Source organism: Dasypus novemcinctus, chromosome 7, assembly GCF_030445035.2.
Source record: "Dasypus novemcinctus isolate mDasNov1 chromosome 7, mDasNov1.1.hap2, whole genome shotgun sequence".
Classification (NCBI taxonomy): Eukaryota; Metazoa; Chordata; class Mammalia; order Cingulata; family Dasypodidae; genus Dasypus; species Dasypus novemcinctus.
The window spans coordinates 118,556,442-118,578,504 of NC_080679.1; the positions used below are offsets into that span (position 1 = coordinate 118,556,442).

At 42.3% G+C, this 22,063-nt stretch overlaps 1 protein-coding gene and 1 pseudogene across 1 annotated transcript; both read right to left on the minus strand.

Moving 5' to 3' along the window:
• Positions 1-17,819: 17,819 nt before the first annotated feature.
• Positions 17,820-18,273, minus strand: LOC101417549 (iron-sulfur cluster assembly 1 homolog, mitochondrial-like). The gene is made up of 2 exons (XM_071215991.1): positions 18,073-18,273; positions 17,820-18,014 (listed from the first exon to the last, which is right to left on the minus strand). Exons 1-2 carry the CDS (start codon positions 18,271-18,273, stop codon positions 17,820-17,822), a joined length of 396 nt encoding a protein of 131 aa, XP_071072092.1.
• Positions 18,274-18,558: 285 nt separating this feature from the next.
• Positions 18,559-20,420, minus strand: LOC101413621 (heterogeneous nuclear ribonucleoproteins C1/C2 pseudogene; annotated as a pseudogene).
• Between the last annotated feature and the right edge of the window lie 1,643 nt (positions 20,421-22,063).

A 22,063-nucleotide genomic window follows, 5' to 3' on the forward strand; every position in this document is an offset into this window, starting at 1 on the left:
ACACAAAGTACTTCTCAAGTCATAGTCACGTATTTCTGTTACTCCATTTGACCAGTGGTTCTTAACCTTGGTAGAGGGAGGTGATTTTTTTCTCCTGGGGTACACTTTTGGTTGTTACACCAGGGGCAACAGTGTTATAGTCATCTAGTAGGTAGAAACCAGGGGTGCTGCTACACATCCTACAATGTACAAGACAGTCTCCAATGACAAAGAAGTATCCAGTCCAAAATATCAAGTGATAGGGTTGAGAAATTCTGTAGAGACTGTGTGTTGGATACAGTTACTCAGCACATCTTTTTAAAGCTTCAGGCGATATGCTTTCACTGAGATCTCTGCCACCACATGGTATCCCAACTCTTTCTGGTTTGTGGTTTAACAGAGCGGGTTGCCTTTGAAAGTGGGTATTTGAAAGATTCCAGAGAGCCAGCCCATCTTTTCAACCAACCCAAACTGTATATGAGTTCAGTAATTTAGAAATAGTTCTTAAAAACTGCCATGACAGACTTGAAGAGAACTATATTCAAAGAATTGAACAACTGACCTCAACAAGCTCACTCTTTACTTGGTACTCTCCTCTCAACTGCTGCCAGAAGTCTGCCATTTAAGAGTTCACATGTCAAAACAAGTCTCCTACTTAAAATCTTTGAAGCTTCGGTCCTGCAGATATTCCTAGGCATTTAGGCTACAGAGCTTTTGAGAGCTTCTTAGTTTAGGTTAACAGAGGGAAGCTTTCCTTACTCTCAAGCACTTCCTAATAACTCCATTTCTAGGAACCAAACAAGATTTATTTCTATGACTGAGAGGCTAAGCTTCCCGATCTTCCAACTGATTTCTGTGGGTCCCACTTCTGCTCTGAGCAGGAACACGGGAGGTTATGCCTTCACACCAAGTCTGGTTGGTACTTTTGTCTCAGTTGCCCTTCCCATCTTTGACTCATGGTTGCAGAGTCAGAGTGTTGGCTCTGGTACTGGATTGCCTGGATTTGAGCTGCTCGACTACCCATCAGCTGAATAATAAACAAGGGCAAGCTACTTAAAAATCTCTCTTTATGCTAATTTCCTCATAGGTAAAAGGAGAATATTAATACCTCCTGGAAAAGATTGTTTTGAGGATTAATTTGGCCAATAGATGTAAAGTGCTTTGAACAGTGCCTGGCACATGGTAAACACTCAAAAATCTACTAGCCACCATTACTTGTTAGATACCATTACGGTCAATCAACAAGGTAATGCTGATTTAGCAAGGGTGCTTCTTTTTTCTCCATAAGGAAAAACCTGTCAATATGCCTGGCTTTTTAAGATAAATTTTAAAAGTTTATTCTAAAAAACACTGTGTTATCTACCATACCACCATACACCATATTTGTGTAGAGACAATTTACAAATTCTCAAAGAGTGTTTGATTCAGATTTCTTCTGGCATGAGAGCTGGTGAAGAGAGTTGGATGGGAAGAGGAGACTGAATTCCATTCAGTCTACCACCTGACCGCAGATGAGGCGACAGACTGTCATGAAATCAATGCAGACCGTGGAATCTTCTGTGATGGAAAGAGGCACCTTCCTGGTTTATGCCAAACAGAGCTGGCTCCATGTGCTTGGAACCCTGAGTCCAACACCCTGTGCAGCAACAGGAGGCAGGCAGTAAGGCAAGGTGCCTGCTGGTGTTAGTGGAATGCTCTGGGTTCTGGGTTCTAGGTTCTTGGCTTCATGGCAAGAAGGATGTGCCAGTTTAGTAAGGCCAGTAATAAGAGTATATTAAGGCCAGTAATAAGAGTATATTAAGAAGCAAGAAGAGGGAAGTGGATGTGGCTCAAGTGACAGAGCCTCATATGGGAGGACTTGGGTTCGATTCCTGGGGTCTCCTGGTGAAAAAGAAGATGAGAAAGTATGCCCATGCAGCAAACCAGTGCCAGCATGAGTGCCTGCATGGTGAGCCAGTGGCCCGCCCAAGTGAGTCACTTAGCAAGATGGTGATGCATCAAAAGAGAGACAAGGGGAGAGCCAAGGTGAAGTACAGCAGAAACCAGGAACTGAGGTGGTACAATTGACAGGGAACCTCTCTCTACTTCAGAGTCCCCAGGATTGAATCCTAGAGGAGAGAAAATGAGAAGAGAAGACAACACAGGCAGCAAAAACAGCAGGGTGGGAAGAAGGGAAGGGGGGAAAATAAATAAATCTTAAAAAAAAAAAAAGCAAGAAGAAGGAAAAGCACACACCAGAGACATGGGCGAGGGCACAATATAGAGTGAGATACGTGCATGGGACCCCAGGGTAGGTCTTTTTGAGGCCGTTTCTCCTCAACCTTCCCCATTTTAAAGAGGCGCCCCAGCTATCTGCTGTCCCAATAGGTTGTCTGTTTACCTTCACCTGTCAGCTTTCAGGGAACCAAAGGGGAGGCCTTTCTGTTCAGAGTTATCTGGGGCTTCTTTTGAGCCCAAGAGTTTCAAATGGAACCCTGAGTCCAGGGTCTTGGTGGCTTCTCAGCGCTAATGGTTACAGCTGTGTTCCCAAGCAGCAGCCTTCCCCCAGGGGCTTTCTGTCTGGGGTTTCCTGGTTACATTCTGACCAGCGGGGTCTCAGTTGTTCTGGCTTTCTTTTGACCAGCTGTCTCTCTTGTTCCCTACACTAATGTGCCTCATCAATACCCTAGGCATGGGCTGTAGGAAGGTCAAGTGTTTGTTTCCTTAGTTGGGTGTTCCTCCCCAAGGTTTCCAGTGTGTTAACAGCACTTATCTATGCATTCCAAGGCACGTGCCTATATCCTTCGCATTCTTGCCCATCTGCGTCCCAGATGATGCTTACAAGTTAACACCTCAATGTCAGCAACAGCACAAAATATTCATTTTGCCATTCACAGAACACCCCTGGAAACATTGAAGGTATGCCTGTTGATGACTGCCCTTGTGGGCAGGTCTTCTAGAACTGTGGTTCTCGAACTTTTCTGTGCACATAAATCTTGTTGTAATGCAGGTTCAGATTCAGGTCCATCTTGGGGTGGAAACAAGAGCCTGCATTTCTAACCAGCTGCCAGCTGCTGATACCGCTGGTCCATGGCGAGGGTAATGGATACCTTAACTGGTAAGGCTCCACACGAACTGCCCTCCCCAGATCCTTCCCCAACAGGTGTGTGGCCTTGGAAAGGGGATGCATGGAATAAAGCTTACGGAATCCAAGAGTGAGAAATACATTCACTGGCCAAAGGATGCATCTGGGTAAGAGGAAATGATGCCAGACTTGGAGTTGTCCTGGGTGGTGCTTCATGGACAATTATGGGACATTGTAGATCCCCCCAGGGCCCACTGGATGGAACATGGGAGAGTATGGGCTATGATGTGGACCATTGACCACGAGGTGCAGCGATGCCCAGAGATGTACTTACCAAATGCAATGGATGTGTCATGATGATGGGAGAGAGTGTTGCTGTGGGGGGGGGGGGGAGTGGGGGGTGGGGGCGGTGGGGTTGAATGGGACTTCATATTTTTCTAATGTAATATTTTAAAAAAAAGAATAAAAAACAACAACAACAACAAAAACCAGACATTGGGAAACCAGGATTTAAGTTGTGGTTTGCTATTATGATAATAAAACTATATGACCTTGGATATGTTATTTGACCTCAATAATGCCTCAGTTTGCTAATATGTACAGTAGGAGCACTAACTCCTCTTCTGACTATCACTCAGGGTTGGTCAGACACAGTTGAGATGATGTATTTAAAAACTCTGTGGACAGCATGAAGCACTATTATAAGTAAGTTAATTTCTCCCTCTGGCATAGAGAATAAAAGAATGGTGTTGGTCCAAGCATGAGAGTGCTGTGGAATCTTCATGTGCCTCTTTGAGAAATGTATCCTTCAGAGTGCCCTCGGACGAAAACATGCTCAACCACAAAGTTTTTTTTTTAAGATTTATTATTATTTTTTTCTCCCCTCCCCCTCCCCCAGTTGTCTGCTCTCTGTGTCCATTTGCTGTGCGTTCTTCTGTGACCACTTCTATCCTTATCAGCGGCACCGGGAAACTGTTTCTTTTTGTTGCATCATCTTGTGTCAGCTCTCCGTGTGTGCGGCACCATTCCTGGGCAGGCTGCATTTCTTTTGCACTGGGTGGCTCTCCTTACGGGGTGCACTCCTTGTGCGTGTGGCTCCCCTGTGTGGCACGGCACTCCTTGCACACATCAGCACTGTGCATGAGCCAGCTCCACATGGGTCAAGGAGGCCCAGGGTTTGAACCACGGACCTCCCAAGTAGTAGGTGGATACCCTATCCATTGGGCCAAGTCCGCTTCCCTCATAAAGTTTTTATTAATAATTTCCAGTAAGTCAATATATTTAGAAAATATTCCCTTAGCTTTCTGTACATGTAAGTCATCATCTTGGGCTATGGGTGTCAGACCTGGAGGTGTTTAAGTGTGCTAGAGGCATAAATCATGGGACTAGAGCACCCCATGCAGAGGGAAGAGTGCATCATGTGAAATGGGGTGGGCATCTCACTGTCTCTTTTGCTACTGAAGTATAGTGCTGGCCTTCTCCTTCCACTGTCCCACTGTTGCCCCTTTGGCCTCCACTCTCTGTTTCACAGGGTCTTATATGTGTTCTGGGGAATGAGAGGTAGTATAGATAGTGGTTGAGAGCCTGGGTATGAAGCTTAGGTATGTGCAACCTTGGGCAGTCTATTTAATCTCTCTGTGCCCTGGTTGCCTCATCTATACATTAGAGATGATATCATAGTACTTACAAAATGGAGGGCTGTTGTGAGGATTAATTATATATACCAAATTTAAAATATATGTATGTTTACACAGTAAGCTCTATGGGTTAGCGATGGTCATATGTTGACTACAAGGAGGTTCCTCACAAGGTGGTAAGGGTGGACTCAACCAGTGTTGGGCCCAGATGGGCGCCTTCTGGTGGGTGGTCCACAGGCAGAGAATAGGTGGCCAGAAATGGAAGGCCCCACCGCAGCACCATGAGATGGACAGCTAGTGGGTTCCTCAGCTTGGACAATGGGATGCCATTGACAATGCCATGACTTTCCTCCTCTGCTCAGGCTCCCCTGCTGCTGCCTGGGCCCACCTCTCAGGTCCTGGCTTCCGAGCTCCTCCTCATATCATCTTGGTCCCTCATGGAACTTATTGTCTTTGTTCCCTTCTAAAGTCACACCTCCTCAACACCCTCCCACCTCTCCCATTTCCCTGAGGGCAGGCTGGAGTGGGGATCAGGTGGTCTCCTCCTTTCTCTATTCTTGGACCAATTCTATTATTCTGGCACATGGTATATACCCTGGTTATCTCAGTAGTAAAATACGTATGAATATTCATTTCTTCTGGATAGCAATCCCAAGACTGAAGATAACGTGGAAGCCTCTGACCAAAAGGAAGGCCATGTGCACAGATAGAGGGAAGAGAAAAAAGAAAAACTATTCAAGATAGGAAGTCTCTATGCTTTCTGCAGGGACTGTGCAAATAGAGGGAAAAATGGGCAGAAGGGGGTGCCAATAGTCAACCAGCACATACTTACGCGATGCCATTTCTGTACAAGACACTGTGGGATGAGCAGGAGGGGTGTCAGTCCTGCAAACCTAGGTCTCCCAGAGGTGTATGGCTAGGGAAAACCCCTCATGGAATAGTTTTGGAATTTGATGGTGGGGAACATTTTCACTAAGAGAAGGTTCAAAGTGTTGGAAATAATACTACCTTCCTAGTTTTTAAAAATTACTTTGGAAATGAATTGCAGTTTTCTGTTTTTAAGTGAACATATGTCACTACCATTTTCCCATCCATGAGGCCTGGCTAGTTCCAATCTTGAGGAATTAATTAATTCATTTACTCAACAGAGATTTGCAGGCTATTCCAGGCAGCCTAAGGTCATTATTATGGCTTATATATTTCTCATTATTGTCTGACTAATTGGCCTAGTTCTCTTTCCTGTACAAATGTGGGTCAAAGTGAATGTGGTTTTTCTATGAGAATCTCAGCTTGGCAAAATGGGAAGAACTTGGAGTGGAATTCTGGCTCTGTCACTTACTGACTACAGGATCTTTTCTTTTCTTTTTTTAAAACAAATTGGTTTTATTCATACATATTAATAAAGTACAATCAATGTTATTTGGTATAACCACATAGTTGTGCATTCATCACTTCAATCATTATTAGAGCATTTTCATTATTTCAATAATAATAATAAACAAAAACCGGATACAAAAACAAGAAAATTCTTCACCTCTCAATCTCTTTGCATTTCCTCTTCTGTACATAGCACTATTTCTGGCTATTCTTGCACAATTACTTATTTATTTATTTAATAGTTTTATTGAGATATATTCACATACCACATGATTTATCTAAAGTGTTTATCAATACCTTTTAGTATAATCACAATGTTGTGCATTCTTCATCACAAAACATTTTAGAACTATTTCATTACTCCAAAAAGAAAAACTCCACACCCCTTAGCATGCCTTCTCTAACCCTATATAACCACTAATCAAATTTCGTCTTTATAAATTGATTTATATTTACTTTTTACATAAATAGAATCATATAATATGTTACACAATATATTTAGTTCATTGTAGTGCAATCATACAGTATTTGTCCTTTTGACTACAGGATCTTGAGCAACTCATTTCAACTTCCTGAACACAGTTTTCTCATCTATTAAATAAGAATGATAATACCCAATTTGTAACGTTAGACCTAAAGATAAGTGACATCTACACCTAGCCCGGTGTTTGGATCAGACTAGGTATTTTTTTAAAATGGTAGGTGGTGGTATTATTTCTAGGCTTAGATATCCCCACGAGCATGGGGACAGCTCAAGGGGGCTAGGCAAATTCCATCCATGATAAAGACAAACCAGCTCCAGGCAGTAAATGATAGTGTTAAGCCAACTGTATCCCTAAACATTCGAGAATTAAAAATTATACTTTTGAATAGAGCTTTACCGTTTATTTAATCTGTAGAGCTATTCCAGGGTAGGTATTAATAGCTTATTGCACAATGACTCAGAAGTGTTCAGTGACTCATCCAGAATCTCACAGTGAGTAGGTGACAAAGCAAGTCTTGCAGCCCCTGTGGGATCAGGTCCATCAAGGGACACCTTCAGGAAAAAGTGAGGACTGTGCTGGGCCTTGAAGGACGCCTCTTGAGGGATGAAGGTCTGTGCCACATAGAAGGATTACTTCATGGGCCTGGGGTGGGGGCATGTGGTCAAATGTATTTTAATACTTAAATTAGGATGGCATCAAGCTTCCTTTTCTCTACTTTGGAGTTCACTCCATCTTCCTTGGTGCCTTCATTTGTGAAATATCAGAAACTTTGTAGATTCTTAGTCCAAAGTCTACTTATTATTGCCTTTTGGAGGAATCCAGAAAGTCTCGTGAGTTCACAATAGGACCCTGTTCTCCACTGCTATTGCAATTGTTTCCACTTCATAATGTCAAAACATGAAGATCAGCACTAGCAAGTTCCACCATAGGTAGCAAATTCCACCACAGAGAACTTGGTAGTAATAGTATCTGGATCCTGTTGCAGCAAGTTTGGGGCAGTAGTTTCTCAGGTGTGGAGGAAGAGGAGACCTTGTTTTTCTGTCAGTGGGAGCCCAAAGGGAAAAGATTGTTGTCTGTGGCCCCTTTTTTCTCCATTCCTTTTTTTCTATCACTTCATGTGCACACAGCCATTTTGGCAGAAGGCGGCACATCTGGGGGGGATCTGCCAGTGCAGCCACTAATTTTACATTTCCTCTAGGGAAGTCCATTGTCCTTTTGTGTCAGATATTGCACTAGTCCTTGGACAGGTCCAATAACCTTAAACTGCAAGAAGTAGAGGGCTGGGTCCTCCTCCCCTTTCTATCAGAGTGCTCTAAGACTCCTGGGTAAAGCAGCATGTGTAAATAAACATTTGGGAAGGACATAGACTGATTTCTGCTTCTAACTATAAAGCTCCTGTCCTTTGCAAGAAAGATACATCCAGGTACTTGCCATAACCTAAATAACTCAGAAAGGTCACACAAATGCCTTTTCTTGAACAATGGTTCACCCCAAGATGATTTAGTGTCTCCACTGCTAGAAATAGGACGAAGACTCAAGAAAGTCACTTTTTCCACTATTGATTAAAAGCAAATATTCATATGTGATAAAGTTATGCTTTACTGGGCACCTCACTATAAAAAAAAAAAGAAATTTAGCCCATTTTATTGGCTTTCTTGTACACTTAGTTGTTACATGCAGGCTCTTTGCTAGAAACCTTTTTAGAGAATGTGCGGGATGAAAGATGAAAGTTCCTGTTCTCCAAAAGCTTCCAATCTAGTCTGAAAGATAAAGGACACTTTCCATGAAAAGATAAAGACAGCATGAGATTTAATAACACTTCAGGGTCAACACTGAACTGACTTATCTGCACCTATTTCATAGTGTCATAGGGAAATTTAAATTAGTTAGTGAAGGTAAGAGGTGGTCAGTTCAGGGCCTGAGGTGGGGGCCTAATGGATTTTTATTGATTAGAGAATGAATACATACATACATAATAGCCAATGGACATGGGGCATGGAGGACAAACAGCCAATGAGGAGGGGGCAGGGGACAAACAGCCAGTGGGGATGGGGCATGGCGGCATGACAGTCAGTGGGGATGCGTCCCCAAAGACATAATGACCAATGGTGATAGGACATGGTGGTTGTGGGGGAATGTATCAGTCAGGGTTCTCCAGAGAAACAGAACCAATTAGAAATACATATACACACGTACACACAGAACCAATAGGATATATACATACACACAGGTATTATGTGCATCTATATTAACTATAGGGAAGTGGACTTGGCCCAATGGATAGGGCATCCGCCTACCACATGGGAGGTCCACGGTTCAAACCCCGGGCCTCCTTGACCCATGTGGAGCTGGTCCATGAGCAGTGCGGATGTGCGCAAGGAGTGCTGTGCCACGCAGGGGTGTCCCGTGTAGGGGAGCCTCACATGCAAGGAGTGCGCCCCGTAAGGAGAGCAGCCCAGCACAAAATAAAGTGCAGCCTGCCCAGGAATGGCACCGCACACATGAAGAGCTGACACAAGATGACGCAACAAAAAGAAACACAGATACCCGGTGCCACTGATAAGGATAGAAGCAGTCACAGAAGAACACACAGCGAATGGACGCAGAGAACAGACAACTTGGGGTGGGGGCGGGGAAGGGGAGAGAAATAAAAAATAAATCTTAAAAAAAAACCCCAAAAAACATATACACATGTATATTGAGAGATTTATTTTAAGGAATTGGGCTCACATGGGAAATCTGTAGGGCAGACCAGCAGGCTAGAAACTTAAGCAGGATTTTTATGCTACAGACTTGAGGCAAAATTTCTTTTTCTCTGGGAAATCTCAGTTTTTCTTCTTAAGGCCTTCGAAATGATTGAATGAGGCCCACCTCCTTAATGGAGGGTCATCTTTACTTAAGGTCAATTGATTGTTTTTATATTAATCACATTTACAAAATATCTAAACAGCCACACCTTAACTAATGTTTGAGCAAACAACTGGGCACCATAATCTAGTCACGTTGACACGTAAGATTAACCGTCACAGGGTGAGTTGTTCTGCCGGTGGGAGACAGCCTTGAAGAACACAGACACCCTGCATTGCTGGGTGGGTTCAGTCACGCAAGGATCACAGCTTGTCTCAGCTCACCATCGGTCAGGAATCCCCTGGAGCACTTGAATTGCCTATCCTTCACAGGCAAGGGCACATTGGTTTAATTTGTTTTTGTCTTCCTACTTTTTGCTTTTTGATTGATAGAGCAGATGGAAATCTTGGTTCTCAATTACCCCATGTCCCCATTTGGTCTAAGTACATCTGGAAGGAGAATATTTGGATACATTTGCTTTTAAAAAATGAGAATGTAAATAGGGATGGAGTTAGGGGAGCATTTATCTTTTCTTTCCCCCCCTCTGTCTACCCCATCAATACAGTCTCCCAAGAAAAACAAAGAAATAAACTCTTACAACATTAAGTCACAGCAGGGACTACTTCTGTTCCATTCCTCTCATCTCAAAATAAATTTAATTTATAACTACTGGGAGGGCTACAATGATATTCCCCAAATGCAAATAAAACCCAGCATGAACACATACACAGGAAGAAAGTTTTGTGCTGTAAATATACCCAGGAAGTTCAGAGAGGCATAAAGAGTTGGGGCAGGCACTGGAAATGATTACTTTGGAAATGAATTGCAGTTTTCCATTTTTAAGTGAACATATGTCACTACCATTTTTTCTTCCAAGATTGACTAGAGTGTGGCCTTTAGCAAGGGTTTTTTTTTAACCCTGATTGATTTGGCTAGCCGTGCTGTGCTTGAGATGCCCATGACAATGATGTTCTTTGGGTACTTTCACTCCCACTTCTCTTTCTGGAAACTGAACAGTTCAGGGTAGTGCCACCACTGATTATAATTCAATCTTGTATCTCCTCTGGCAAATAAAATGTGTTCTAATGAAGCCAAAATGGGCTTACCAATTGAAACATTTTTCCCTTTTTCTGAAGTTCCAGTGAGAAGGCAAGAAGAAAGAACTGAATGATAAATCTTTTCCTGATCGTACTATTTTTGGGGGGAAGGTTTGTTTACGATTTTTGAGGTACTATGGCCAGGAATTGAACCCAGGATCTTGTATGTGAGAAGCCAGCGATCAACCACTCTGAGCCACATCAACTCCCTGACCTTACCTCTACCTTAGGGGATGACATTTGTGTGAGGCAGGGATCTAAGACCAGTTTTCAGCAAAACTGTGAAGGCAAAGTTTGTCTTGGGCACTCTCTGAAGGCTTGCCATCTTCCACCATCCTTTTTCTCCCAAACAGGAGGCAGGCAAATATGATGACTGTGTTTGTGTCAACATACTTAGGGATATATAATGAGCTACCAATCTTGAAAATATTTGACTTTATTAAATAATATTCATAAAGGGCATGGATTAACTGATAAGAAATGTTATGGTGGAATTTTAGATACAGTAGTTCTTGGGTTGGGGGCATGAATGCTTTCTTAACACTTAAAATGACACATTGTTTATTAACTTAGTTACTCATCTAATCTATCCATCATCCATCAATCTTCTCTCTCTCCAACTGTCTATCATTTATTTATCTATTTTTTTTTCTGAGAGTTTATTATCTATAATGATTAGACGGTTGTGTTAAAACATGACTGAGCTTAGGATCTTTCTTCAGTGCAGGTCAGGGTGCTCCCAACACGCCCTCCAAATTTGCCTCTGGAGCCTGACCTCTCCCACTGTATGTAAGGAAGGATAAACTTTTGTGTTTCCTCCACTCTCCCCTTGTAAATCTTTTCCCCCTCAGATTTCATTTGGAGACACTGTGGTGCTTTTACGTTTACTGAGGCAGCTAACTATCAGCAAAAGTTTTAAGCAGAAGCTGAATTCCAAAAGCAAATAGGGAGAAACCAGCTATTGCACAGAATCAGGGAAAGGGAGACCCAGCGATTCAATTTAATTCTTTGAAATCCTTTGAGTTAATATTACCATTAAAATTAAAAATTTTAAAAAATTCGAATGAAGCGTAGCATTAAATGCAGCCTTCTTGCCCGAGGGATCGCGGAGTAGTCTCTTAGGTGACATGACTAAACTCTTTTGGGTGGTAAGAGAAATTTGTCTCTAGTCATCTGCCTCTTAACAAATACCATTACGTGGCTTATCAGGGGGCTGATTGACAAGGAGACAGGACTAGTCATCCCCCTTCTTTGCTGTCTGTTTGGGTGTTTCCTGGTAAAGAGAATGAAAAGATCACTCTTTCCTCCTAATGTAGAATGTACTATGTGTCAGACACTATTCCAAATGGTTTATGTTATCAAGTCATTTAGTCATCATAAGCCAATGACGTAAGTACTATTATTATCTGGAAACGAGGCCCAGAGAGGTTCTGTGACCTACCCAAGGTCCCGCATTTTGTAAGCAGCACAGTAGACATGCAAACCCAGGCAGCGGTCTGGTTTCAAAGCTCCCGCTGCTAGCACTCTGGCACTCTGCTTCGTATCTTGCCACCTAGCCTGGATTTATGCTTGTCGTCCAGCTCTGATCCCACTCTGTCCAATATAATGGTTAAATCAACACTTGCCTTTTCCCCCCCACTTAACTCCACAAACGTGCTAGGATTAGGAATTGTTTTATGTTTGTGTTTGCATTCTTAATAATGTGCTGCTGGCACAGAGATTGTAAATGATACATATGTGTTAACTTTATTACAAAGGTATTACAAAACAGCTTTAGAGTAGTTCCCTGGAAATTGGCTAAGTGAAAAAGAGCAAGCTGGCATAGGCCCTGGGACCTCCAACTCTCATTGTCTTCAGCCCAAGGGGCTCAGAACTGAGCCAGCCCTGGCTTTTCCTACCATTCTCCAGAGGGGAGCCTGCTGGAATCTGGGGAGCGGCCCCTGGAGAGGCTGTCAATTAAGTTGGGCTTCTTGGGCTTTTTATCTCAGTCCTAATAATCTTAAATTACCATACTATCACTGGTGCAGCTGAAATCAAAGAATCTCTGAGTTGAAAGAGACCCCTGGGAAGTATTTCTAGTTAAATGACTGTCTGACCTACTGGGCAGATATTTGTTCTCGTCTGGAAACCATAAGGGCAAATGACAGCTCAGTATTCCTCAGCCACTCATCTCCAACATTTCCTTAACTTTTATTCCTTCTCCTTATGAAAGAACGTGAGCTATCATATAAAATTCAAAATAATGTAGAAGAGCCAAATTAAAAATAACAGCAGAGCTCACAACTTTAAAAGAAACAACAGGAATAGATTTCCCAGGCTCCTAGAATGTGCTAATTTAACAGTTTTTCATTGATCTTGGCTCCAAGTTTTCTACATCAAAGACAAAAAGTGAAATAAAGTTATATAATTTTTCTTGTCAGATAAGAGAACTGCTACAAAATTTTGATAAATGATGAATGTGCTTTGGAACTGAACTCAAGGTGGAACTTATCCCTGAGGTCCTATAAAAGAAGCATTAAGTCACTAGTGAGCAATGTCTTTAAATGTGATTGACATCACTTTAAAGGAGGGCTCTTATATCACACCTATCCCTGAGGCATAACTTACCAAAGGTGTTTCTGTGGGTGGTTGGGGATCTATATTGTGGTAGCATGCTAGTGAGCAGAGCATTTGAGGGTACTCACAGCTTGCTCACAGCATCATGAACCATCGCCCTGGCTCTTTCTGAGTACCTCTGGAGGTCAGCAGCACAGGTATAACTGACCTGGTATCTCATGGCAAACGAGCTTAGGACTGGCAGCCGGGGCATCCACCCTGAGCTCTTTGCGCCATACTGTGTAGGGTCCAGGTCCTTGACTTTCGGATGACTTAATAAGGAAAGAGGCCAAAGACCCTTGGAAACTACAGGCTTGTCCGTTAGAGCAGCCCTCTCAATATCCAGCCTTTTGATGATAAAATTATCTAGCCATTGCCTACAATACTGACATGGTATTGTAGAAATTCTTTGTTGTTGGTTAAAGTACAATTGGGGAGACAGGGTTACCAGTCAGTTGAGAAAGTGACGAGTTTTGGGTCCTCACCCAAACAAAGGCAAACGGATGGCTGCCTTTCTCTGAGCTGAGAAAGGTCCAAAGTTGCATCTGAACTTGGCAAATGATTGATGATAGGTGATGGGGAAGCAGTGTTGGCATGTATTAATCAAACCCAAGACACTCAATTTATACCTAAAAAAAAAGGGCTCCAGATTTCTCAAACATTGGAAAAGTATATTGTTTAGACTCAAAAAGTCTGTATTGTTTATTATGAAAAAAAATTAGGGCCATGTTAGCAACAATTCATCAATGATGTTCATATAATCCTGGGGAAATTCCTGAGCTCACATTTGGCTGCATTGTTGGAATGGGCATACTAGGATGAGTTTGTTGTAGAGTATACCCTGCAGTAACAAAGGAAATTACTTTCTGGGCAAGGTTGTTTCTGAGAAAAGTGGAGAAAATGTGCCAAATACAACTATCTCAGCTCTTGTACAACTGGAAACTGAGCTGCTGTTTCAGATAACAATCACTTACCAGGTTCAAGTGCTTCTTACAGTATTAGCTAATTTTATTGGAGCTATCTCTATGCACATTTGTGAGTCTTAAGTTATTTAACCATCTTAACATCCCTATGAGGTAACACTGTTTGCTATGCACATTTTACAGCTGAGGATAATGAGTCATAGTGAGGCTAATTAACTAGCCCAAAGTTGCACAAATGCTAAGTGGGAGAGACAAATTTTAGTTCAGTGTAGTCTAACATTCTAGACCACTCTATCAAGTACCAAGTAGGAAGAGGGGGCCTTGAAGGATTAATTTTATGGCAGCTGTTTGATGGCCACAAATCTTCTTCTCCATCAAGGATGTCTGTTCTATATTGATTGAGTTTTGTATATTGAATCTCCTTGGGAACCTTGGGATAAATCCCATTTGATCAAGGTGCATAATTTTTAAAATATGCTGTTGGATTTGGTTTGCTAGCATTTTGTTAAAGATTTTTGCAGCTATATTTATAAGGGAAATTGGTTTCTAATTTTTTCTTAAACTTTTAATTTTTAAACAATTTCAAACTTAGAGGACAGGTGCAAAATAATACAAATCCACACAGAGAACTCCAACATATTCCATCCCCCAGATACCCAGATCCACCAATTTTTAACATTTGCCAGAATTTCTGTGCCATGCTATCTGTCTGTCTGTCTGTCTATCTATCTATCTATCTATCTATCTATCTATCTATCTATCTATCATCTATCTATCTATCTATCTATCTATCTATCTATCTATCTATCTATCTATCTTATTCTATCATCTCTACAGGTTTTCTAAACATTGGAAGTAGACTATGAAGGATATTCCCTTATGTAACCACCATATAGTTGTACAGCTACCAATTTCAAGAACTTTAGCGCTGATATAAATCTTTCAGTCTATATTAAAATTTTTTCGTATGTCCTGTTAATGCCCTCTTAGGTCTTTTCTCTTTCATTATTAGATTCAGTCAAGGGTCATGCATTGCATTGTCATTGTTGCTTTAATTGCTTTTTTAAAAATTTAAATTGTGGAAACATATATATAACATAAACTTTTCCAACTCAATGCCTCCTAAACATACATAATATTCAGTGAGATTAATCACATTCACCATGTTATGCCATCCTCACCATCATCCAGTACTGGAACTTTCCCATCACCCCAAGCAGAAATCCTGTACCCCTTATGCATTACTCCCCATCCCTCTATCCCCATCTCCTGATAACCTGTACTCTACATTCTATTTGGATATTCTAGCTATTTCACTGAAGTGGAATCATATAATATTGGTTCCTTTGTACCTGACACTTCTCTCAACATGATACCTTCAAGTTCATCCATGTAGTGGCATCTATCAGAACTTCATTCCTTTTTAAAGGCTGAGTAAAATTCCATTGAAAGACATACGTTGGAGGTATTGTGGGTTTGATTCCAGACCATTACAAAGAAGTGAATATTGTAATAAAGTCAGTCACATACATTTTTTGACTTTTCCACGCATATGAAAGTTAGGTTTACACTATAGTCTAAGTGTGCAATAGCATTATGTCTAAAAAAAACAAAGTACATACCTTAATTTAAAATACTTTGTTATTAACAAAGGCTAACCATCATCTGAGCTTTCAGTGACTCATAATCTTTTGATGGAGGAGGGGACTGCTTCAGTATCGATGGCTGCTGACTGCTCAGGGTGGTGGTTGCTGAAGGTTCAGGAGGCTTGTGGCAATTTTAAAAATAAGAGTACAATGAAGTTTGCTGCATCCATTGTAAGGTTATTTATTTATTTACTAAGATTTTTAAATTTTTTATTTATTTCTCTCCCCTCCCTGTCCCCCCTCCGCCCAGTTGCCTGCTCTCTGTGTTCATTTGCTGTGTGTTCTTCTGTGACCGCTTCTGTCCTTATCAGTAGCACCGGGAATCTGTTTTTCTTTTTGTTGCGTCATCTTGTTGTCTCAGCTCTCCGTGTGGGTGGCGCCATTCCTGGGCAGGCTGCACTGTCTTTCTCGCTGTGTGGTCTCCTTACAGGGCACACTCCTTGCGCGTGGGGCTCCCCTACGCAGGGGACACCCCTGCATGGCAGGGCACTCCTTGCGCGCATCAGCACTGTGCACGGGCCAGCTCCACACGAATCAGGATTTGAACCATGGACCCCCATGTGGTAGGTGGACTCTGTATCCATTGGGCCAAGTCCACTTCCCTGTAAGGTTATTAATTGACCTAATTTCAGCATTGTTTGTCTCTGGGTGTAGGGAGGCTTGAGGAGAGGGAGCGAGCCAGAGGAACAGCAGGTTGGGAGCAGTCAGAACACACAAAATTTAACACACACAAAATTTATCGATTATGTTCACTCTCTTATATGGGTGCAGCTGGTGGTACCCTAAAATAATTACAATAGTAATGTTAAAAATCAATGTCACCATAACAGATGTACTAATAATGATAAATTTTGAAAATTGTGAGAATTACTAAAATGTGGCACAGAGACATGAAATGAGCATACGGTGTTAGGGAAATGGCGCCCACTACTTGTTGCAGTGTAGCCACAAACCCTCACTTTGTAAAAAATGCTCTGCTCTATCTGCGAAGGGCCATAAACCAGATGGGCATGCATGTTTACGTCACATTTTGTTTATCCATTCACCTGCTGATGGATATTTGGGCTGCTTTGGAATTTTCTTGTGATGTTTTTATCAGGCTTTGGTGTCCAGGTAATGTTGTCTTCATAAAATGAGGGATCCACTCCGAGCTCTTCCAGACGAGAAATACCCACCTATAAAAGAAAGAAAGAAAACTAACGAAAAAAAGTTCCCTGGTGCTTTATTTCTGGATGGATGCTGACGTGAGGCCGGAAGTAGCTGCTGCCCCAGGGACCAGAAGCCTGGCTAGTGGTCACGCTGGGCCCTTGGGGAGCGCCAGAGCAAGAAATGCCCATGCGCAAAAGACTAAGGCCAAAGGAACGATGGCGCCCAGCTCTTAATTTATGGAATCGATGCTGTCTAGAGGGCGGAAAGCAAACCTGGGTCAGTGCTGCGCCCTTAGGCACTTGCCAGGCCAGGAGATACCCAGACACAGAAGTAGAAAACAAAAAAGTGAAACAAATAAACAAAGCAGCCGAAGAAGCTGCACTGGCTCTATGTCTCAAGAATACTGGCTGGAGGCCGGAAGCCACTGTAGCTCAGAGGGCCAAAACCAAGGTCAGTGTCCACACTTCTCCCTCAGGGATCCCCCAGACCAATCTAAACCCTCAGTCCCAACTTTTGGAGGACGAGGTTTCCTCTGCAGGTTCTTGCCCCAGTGGGCGACTTCCCGAATCAGGGATAAGTTTCTGCAACTGCTGCAGCAAGGCTGAGCAATGGGGGCTTTTGCTTGCAAAAGCTTAGCTCTAGGCAGGCTCTCACCTCTTCTGGTATTCCTGTAGTTGTTCTAAATGTGAAATATGATTGCAGGGTTAATTCCAATTATTAGTTAATTCCAATTATTTTTTCCAGCTTGTTCATTTTTCAAGTGCAGGGAGCTGTTAAACTTCCTACTCCACCAATTTGCACCAGCCTAATGCAATCTTTTTTAGGACAGTACCTGTAGAAGAGAAATTTCAGATAGACTTTTACTCTTTTTTTTTTTTTCCAAAATTCATGAGTTTATTTCCTCATAAGGCAGCCATGCATTATAAAGCTTAAGGATGTGACAGTCACATTATTTCTTTAGTAAGCCCCTAGTCTTTCTGGAGCACTCCTCAAGCTTACAGCTGATGGAGTCCTGAGGAGTCAAATAGTAAAGCTTTCTCCACAGCCACAAGCTCCTTTGATGTTTGGGTTATTGAGTACAAACTCCCTGGATAATTTGTCTTCTACATAATCCACTCTTGTTCCTAAAAGTGTTAGCTGTGCTTTCTTTTCAGTGAACACTCTGACTCCACCTTGAACAACTTCTTCATCAGTCTCCTTTTGTCTTCGTGCAATCTAGAATGTAAGAAAGGACATTACAACCCTTGGTTCGTCCACCAACTTTCATACCTACATCTTCAGGCTTCTCTTTAAGATGCTGTTTTATCTTGTTTACTGCTGAAGGTGTCAGGGTGAAGGCAGGCTGGGTGGGCTGCAGCTTGCTCTTGCGCACAGCTGGAACAGTGGCCTGGACTAAGGAAATCGACATCTTGGCCGTCTTGGCATTCGGTGCCCATGGCTGGAGCTTGGTCACATCACCTCTGTCCATGGACATGGCGAGCATGTTCTAGACTCTTACTCTTTTCTCAGAGATTTTCAGTAAAGATTCCAAAGGCTGAGAATAAATTGATGCTGTGTATCCTCACTCATATGGCAATGTGCTAGGCTGAACCACCTGGATAAAACATGTAAGGAGGCTGTGAAGTTGGTTCTGTCCCTGTTAGCAACCTGCAGCTTGTATAGAAGGGAAAGACTGAAGAGGGGAAGCAAGGAGTTTCTTTGGAGAAAGTGAAAACAGTTCTGCACATTTTTCCCCATCCCCATCAGTGCTTTTCGCTAATTTTTTTTTTCCTGGTTTAATAAGGTCTTGTTTATTTTGAGAAAAAAAGGTCCCAAACATCAGACTGTTCACAAAAATAACCCACAGTATCAACTTTAGAAAACAAATCTTAAGACTATTACACTATTTTTCTAGAGGATGCATATGACATGCCAACTCTCATTCCACAAAAATACAGTTACATTTGTGCTGCACAGCCCCACTCAGCACTCTTATGTAGGATATAACACACATACCTTTAACTCAAAGCTGCTCACAGATGCTACTCAACTAATTGAGATTGCCTTTGCAGTTAGGGAAGCAACTACTGAACTCATGAATGGTAAGAACTGTACTCCCTAAATAACAAGAGATTATTTTAGAGACAGTTGATAAAAACCATACTTCCTTTTATTGTTAAGTCATAAAGAGGTATCAAAATTAAAGGCAAAAATTACAGGGTAAGACTCAACATAACTACTAGGAGCATCAAAGGAAGTGAAAATGGAACTAGGCGCAGGGCCATATGAATGAATGAACATGGGAAGGACAAGGATGGGGAGAACAGTGAGCATGTGCTGAAGATACTAGGGGAGAGGATCTGGTGAAAAATTTGATCTTAGACAAGCGCCTAGGTAAAGAAATAATGGGATAAGATTTCTAAACCCCACTATGTGCTTAAGAGTCATCCTTGCCATTGGTGCTGTCTCTGTCATCTTCTCCTGCCTCTGCCTCTTTTTCATCATCCTTGATCAACTCCAGCTGGTCATCCCCCCGAAGTTCATTATCATCATCATCCAGTAGGTCCCCCTCCTCAGCAGAGTCATCAGCACCCCCCTCAGTCTCCATCTTCACATAAGTCTCATCTTTCTTCAGGGAGCTGCTGCTCTGCTCCTCTTCTGACTCATCATTCTTCATCTCTCCTTGCTTGCTCTGCTCCTTTTCACTTTTCTCCAAGCTTTCCAGAAGAGAATCCACTTTTTGTTTTATCTGGGCCAATTCCTTCTTAATGGCCTGAAGGTCATCTCCTTTCAATTTTCTGGACGTAGAAGATCCCCGCTGTCCACTCTTGGAATTGAAGCCACTTTTGCCCCTTCGTGAGGTGTTTCCTGATGCAGGCTGGCGTTTTGAGGGCACTACAGCACGAGCAATGGGAGGAGGAGGAGGAACATGGCTGGGTAGCTGTACATGCTGTTATTGTAATCCCGTTGAAACTCGTAGTCCAAGTCAAAAGAAGAGCTGAGTAGAGGGGACGGAGAAGGGTGTTCTGGTACTGACCCGTACATCTCCGCTGCAGATCGTTTCACACCTACTTTTCCTCTGTTCACTTTTGGCTCTGCAGCCAAATTAATATCTAAAACCTGGCCAGCAATCATTCTGCCATCTTCTCCTGCCACAGCAGCACGGGCATTTCTGTCATTAACATACTGAACGAAGGCAAAGCCCTTATGAACAGAGCAGCCCACAATTTTGCCAAACTTCGAGAAGATTACTTCCACATCAGACTTCTTCACCACAAGAGTATTGAGATTCCCAATGAATACACGGGAGTTCATGGAGCGAGGATCTGTCTTGTTGGTAACATTGCTGGCCATGGTATTTGATGCTAGGCTTTGTCACAAAGCACAAAACTGTAGCTGAAGATCAAAAAAAATCTCACTGTAAATTTGCTGTAGTGCACACCAAGTTGCATCATTATGTTTAAAATGTCTTTATAAAATCAATTTTGTAATGGGAATGTGTGTTTTCTGGAAGGGTGGGGAAGGGAGGTTAGAAATCAAAGCTGAGCTCCAGTGAGTAGGGCTGGGGTTCGCCTTGCTGCCCAGGAGGGGGGAGGGAGAAGACATTCAAATCTGAATCTCATACTCCCAGGTTCCAAACGAAGAAACAAACTGCTGCTCGAGGTTGGCAACGTGGCCGCAACTGCTCTGTCTTAGTCTGTTCACAAAATGGCCGCTTTTCGCTAATTTTAACCCACGTGAAAGGAGGCTTCAAGGACACTTAGGAAGGTTGCTCTGCATCCCTTAGAGTTTGAGGTACTGGAGGATTGATATCTGATTGATTCCTAAAATGAATAAAGGCAGATGGTTGGGCTGTGCGGGCCAAAAGCCCTGAGATAGCATAATCAAGAAAGAGAGATGCTGTGTTTAAAGTGAGCGGAACTGCTGATGGTAGGATAAAAGAGCATATTTCCTGGAAAGATGTGGACCTTTTAAAAGGAAGACGGCTTGGAGATATATGCTTGGATTCATGTCCAAGGAAACTACCTGGAGGGTTGATACAACCCTCACTGAGCAACAAATCCCTAGTAGCAGAAGTGATTGGCCAGAGGGGAAGCATTGCAAAATTGGAATCAACAGTGAGAGATATACAGGAAACAGCAAAAAGAAAAAAAGGACACCAGGAGAGAAAGAGTTGGCTTTGGACATCTGCAGCTGCTCAAATATGCCAGCAGCTAGTGAGTGGCAGGGAAGAGAGAGAGTGGAAGAGGTGCCCATTCCCCCTCCATCACTGTAGACTTCCAATTCTGAGCCAGGTGCCAGATGCAGGAGAGAAGGTTTGAGAAAACAGGAGTTGGAAGTTTCCATCTTACGCTGCCTTAGATTAAAGTTCTGTGACTATCAGATTGGCCTGACTGATGTTCTGTAATTATTAGTCTTCATTGGATATTTTCGTATCTAAGAGCGACCAAAACAATGGTAAAAGGCCCAAGATTTCATTAAATGATGTGGTAGCGAATGACTGTGCTGATCAAGCTTATGAATGAGATAACATTTTTAAAATCAGTTTATGCTTGTCCCCGTTAAGTCTAGTTTATTCTGTAAAGTATTACTGAAGTTCAGAAGAAGGAGAGACCACTGTGGATGAGAGTGATCAGAGAAAGTAGCATGGCATAGGAAGGACTTGAGATATGTCTGAAAAGGAGAGGTTGGATTCAGATAGATGTCTGACCTTGTTCTTTCCTATGGAAACATTTATCACAGAAACTCATTTTCTGTGCTCATTGGTTCTTGGAAGCTCTCAAGATTCTGACACCACTCAAATTGAGTTGGAGCAAATGGACTGTGAAAATCTTATGCTATTTACTGACCACTGGACAAAGAGCCTAGTTTGACAAAGCCTTCATAGTGACAGTCAGCAATGTCACTCGAAAGGCTTAGCCTGCATTCTGAAGTGTCATGTTAAAAGGCAATGCAGAATATTTGGGAAATGTTTGAGGTCAACACCCCAAGCAACATGTCTCTATTTATGGACGTGATGTTTATTCAAAATATCCACATTATTTGAATCAAGATATCTCAAATTTGTCTAGTTTAATACGTATGCCAGTGAAGAAGACTGATAGAGCATATTTTTTCCAAAGCATTTTCACATCTAATCTCATAAGGTCAATGTGAGGAAGAGAAGGATGAAGATTGCTTTTCTCATTTGATAAGAAGATTGCATGACTTGTTCATATTAATAAGTCATAGCCCTTTAGTATGAATTTCATTACACTGAAATTTCTGTTTCTGGGTGGAGATAT

What these genes read in the sequence shown, in the direction of transcription:
- LOC101417549 (XM_071215991.1), bottom strand. Translation starts at nt 18,273, where the DNA reads ATGTCCATGGACAGAGGTGATGTGACCAAGCTCCAGCCATGGGCACCG. An exon ending in TTAAAGAGAAGCCTGAAGAT is followed by an intron (nt 18,015 to 18,072) that starts GTAGGTATGAAA and finishes CTTACATTCTAG; the next exon opens with ATTGCACGAAGACAAAAGGA.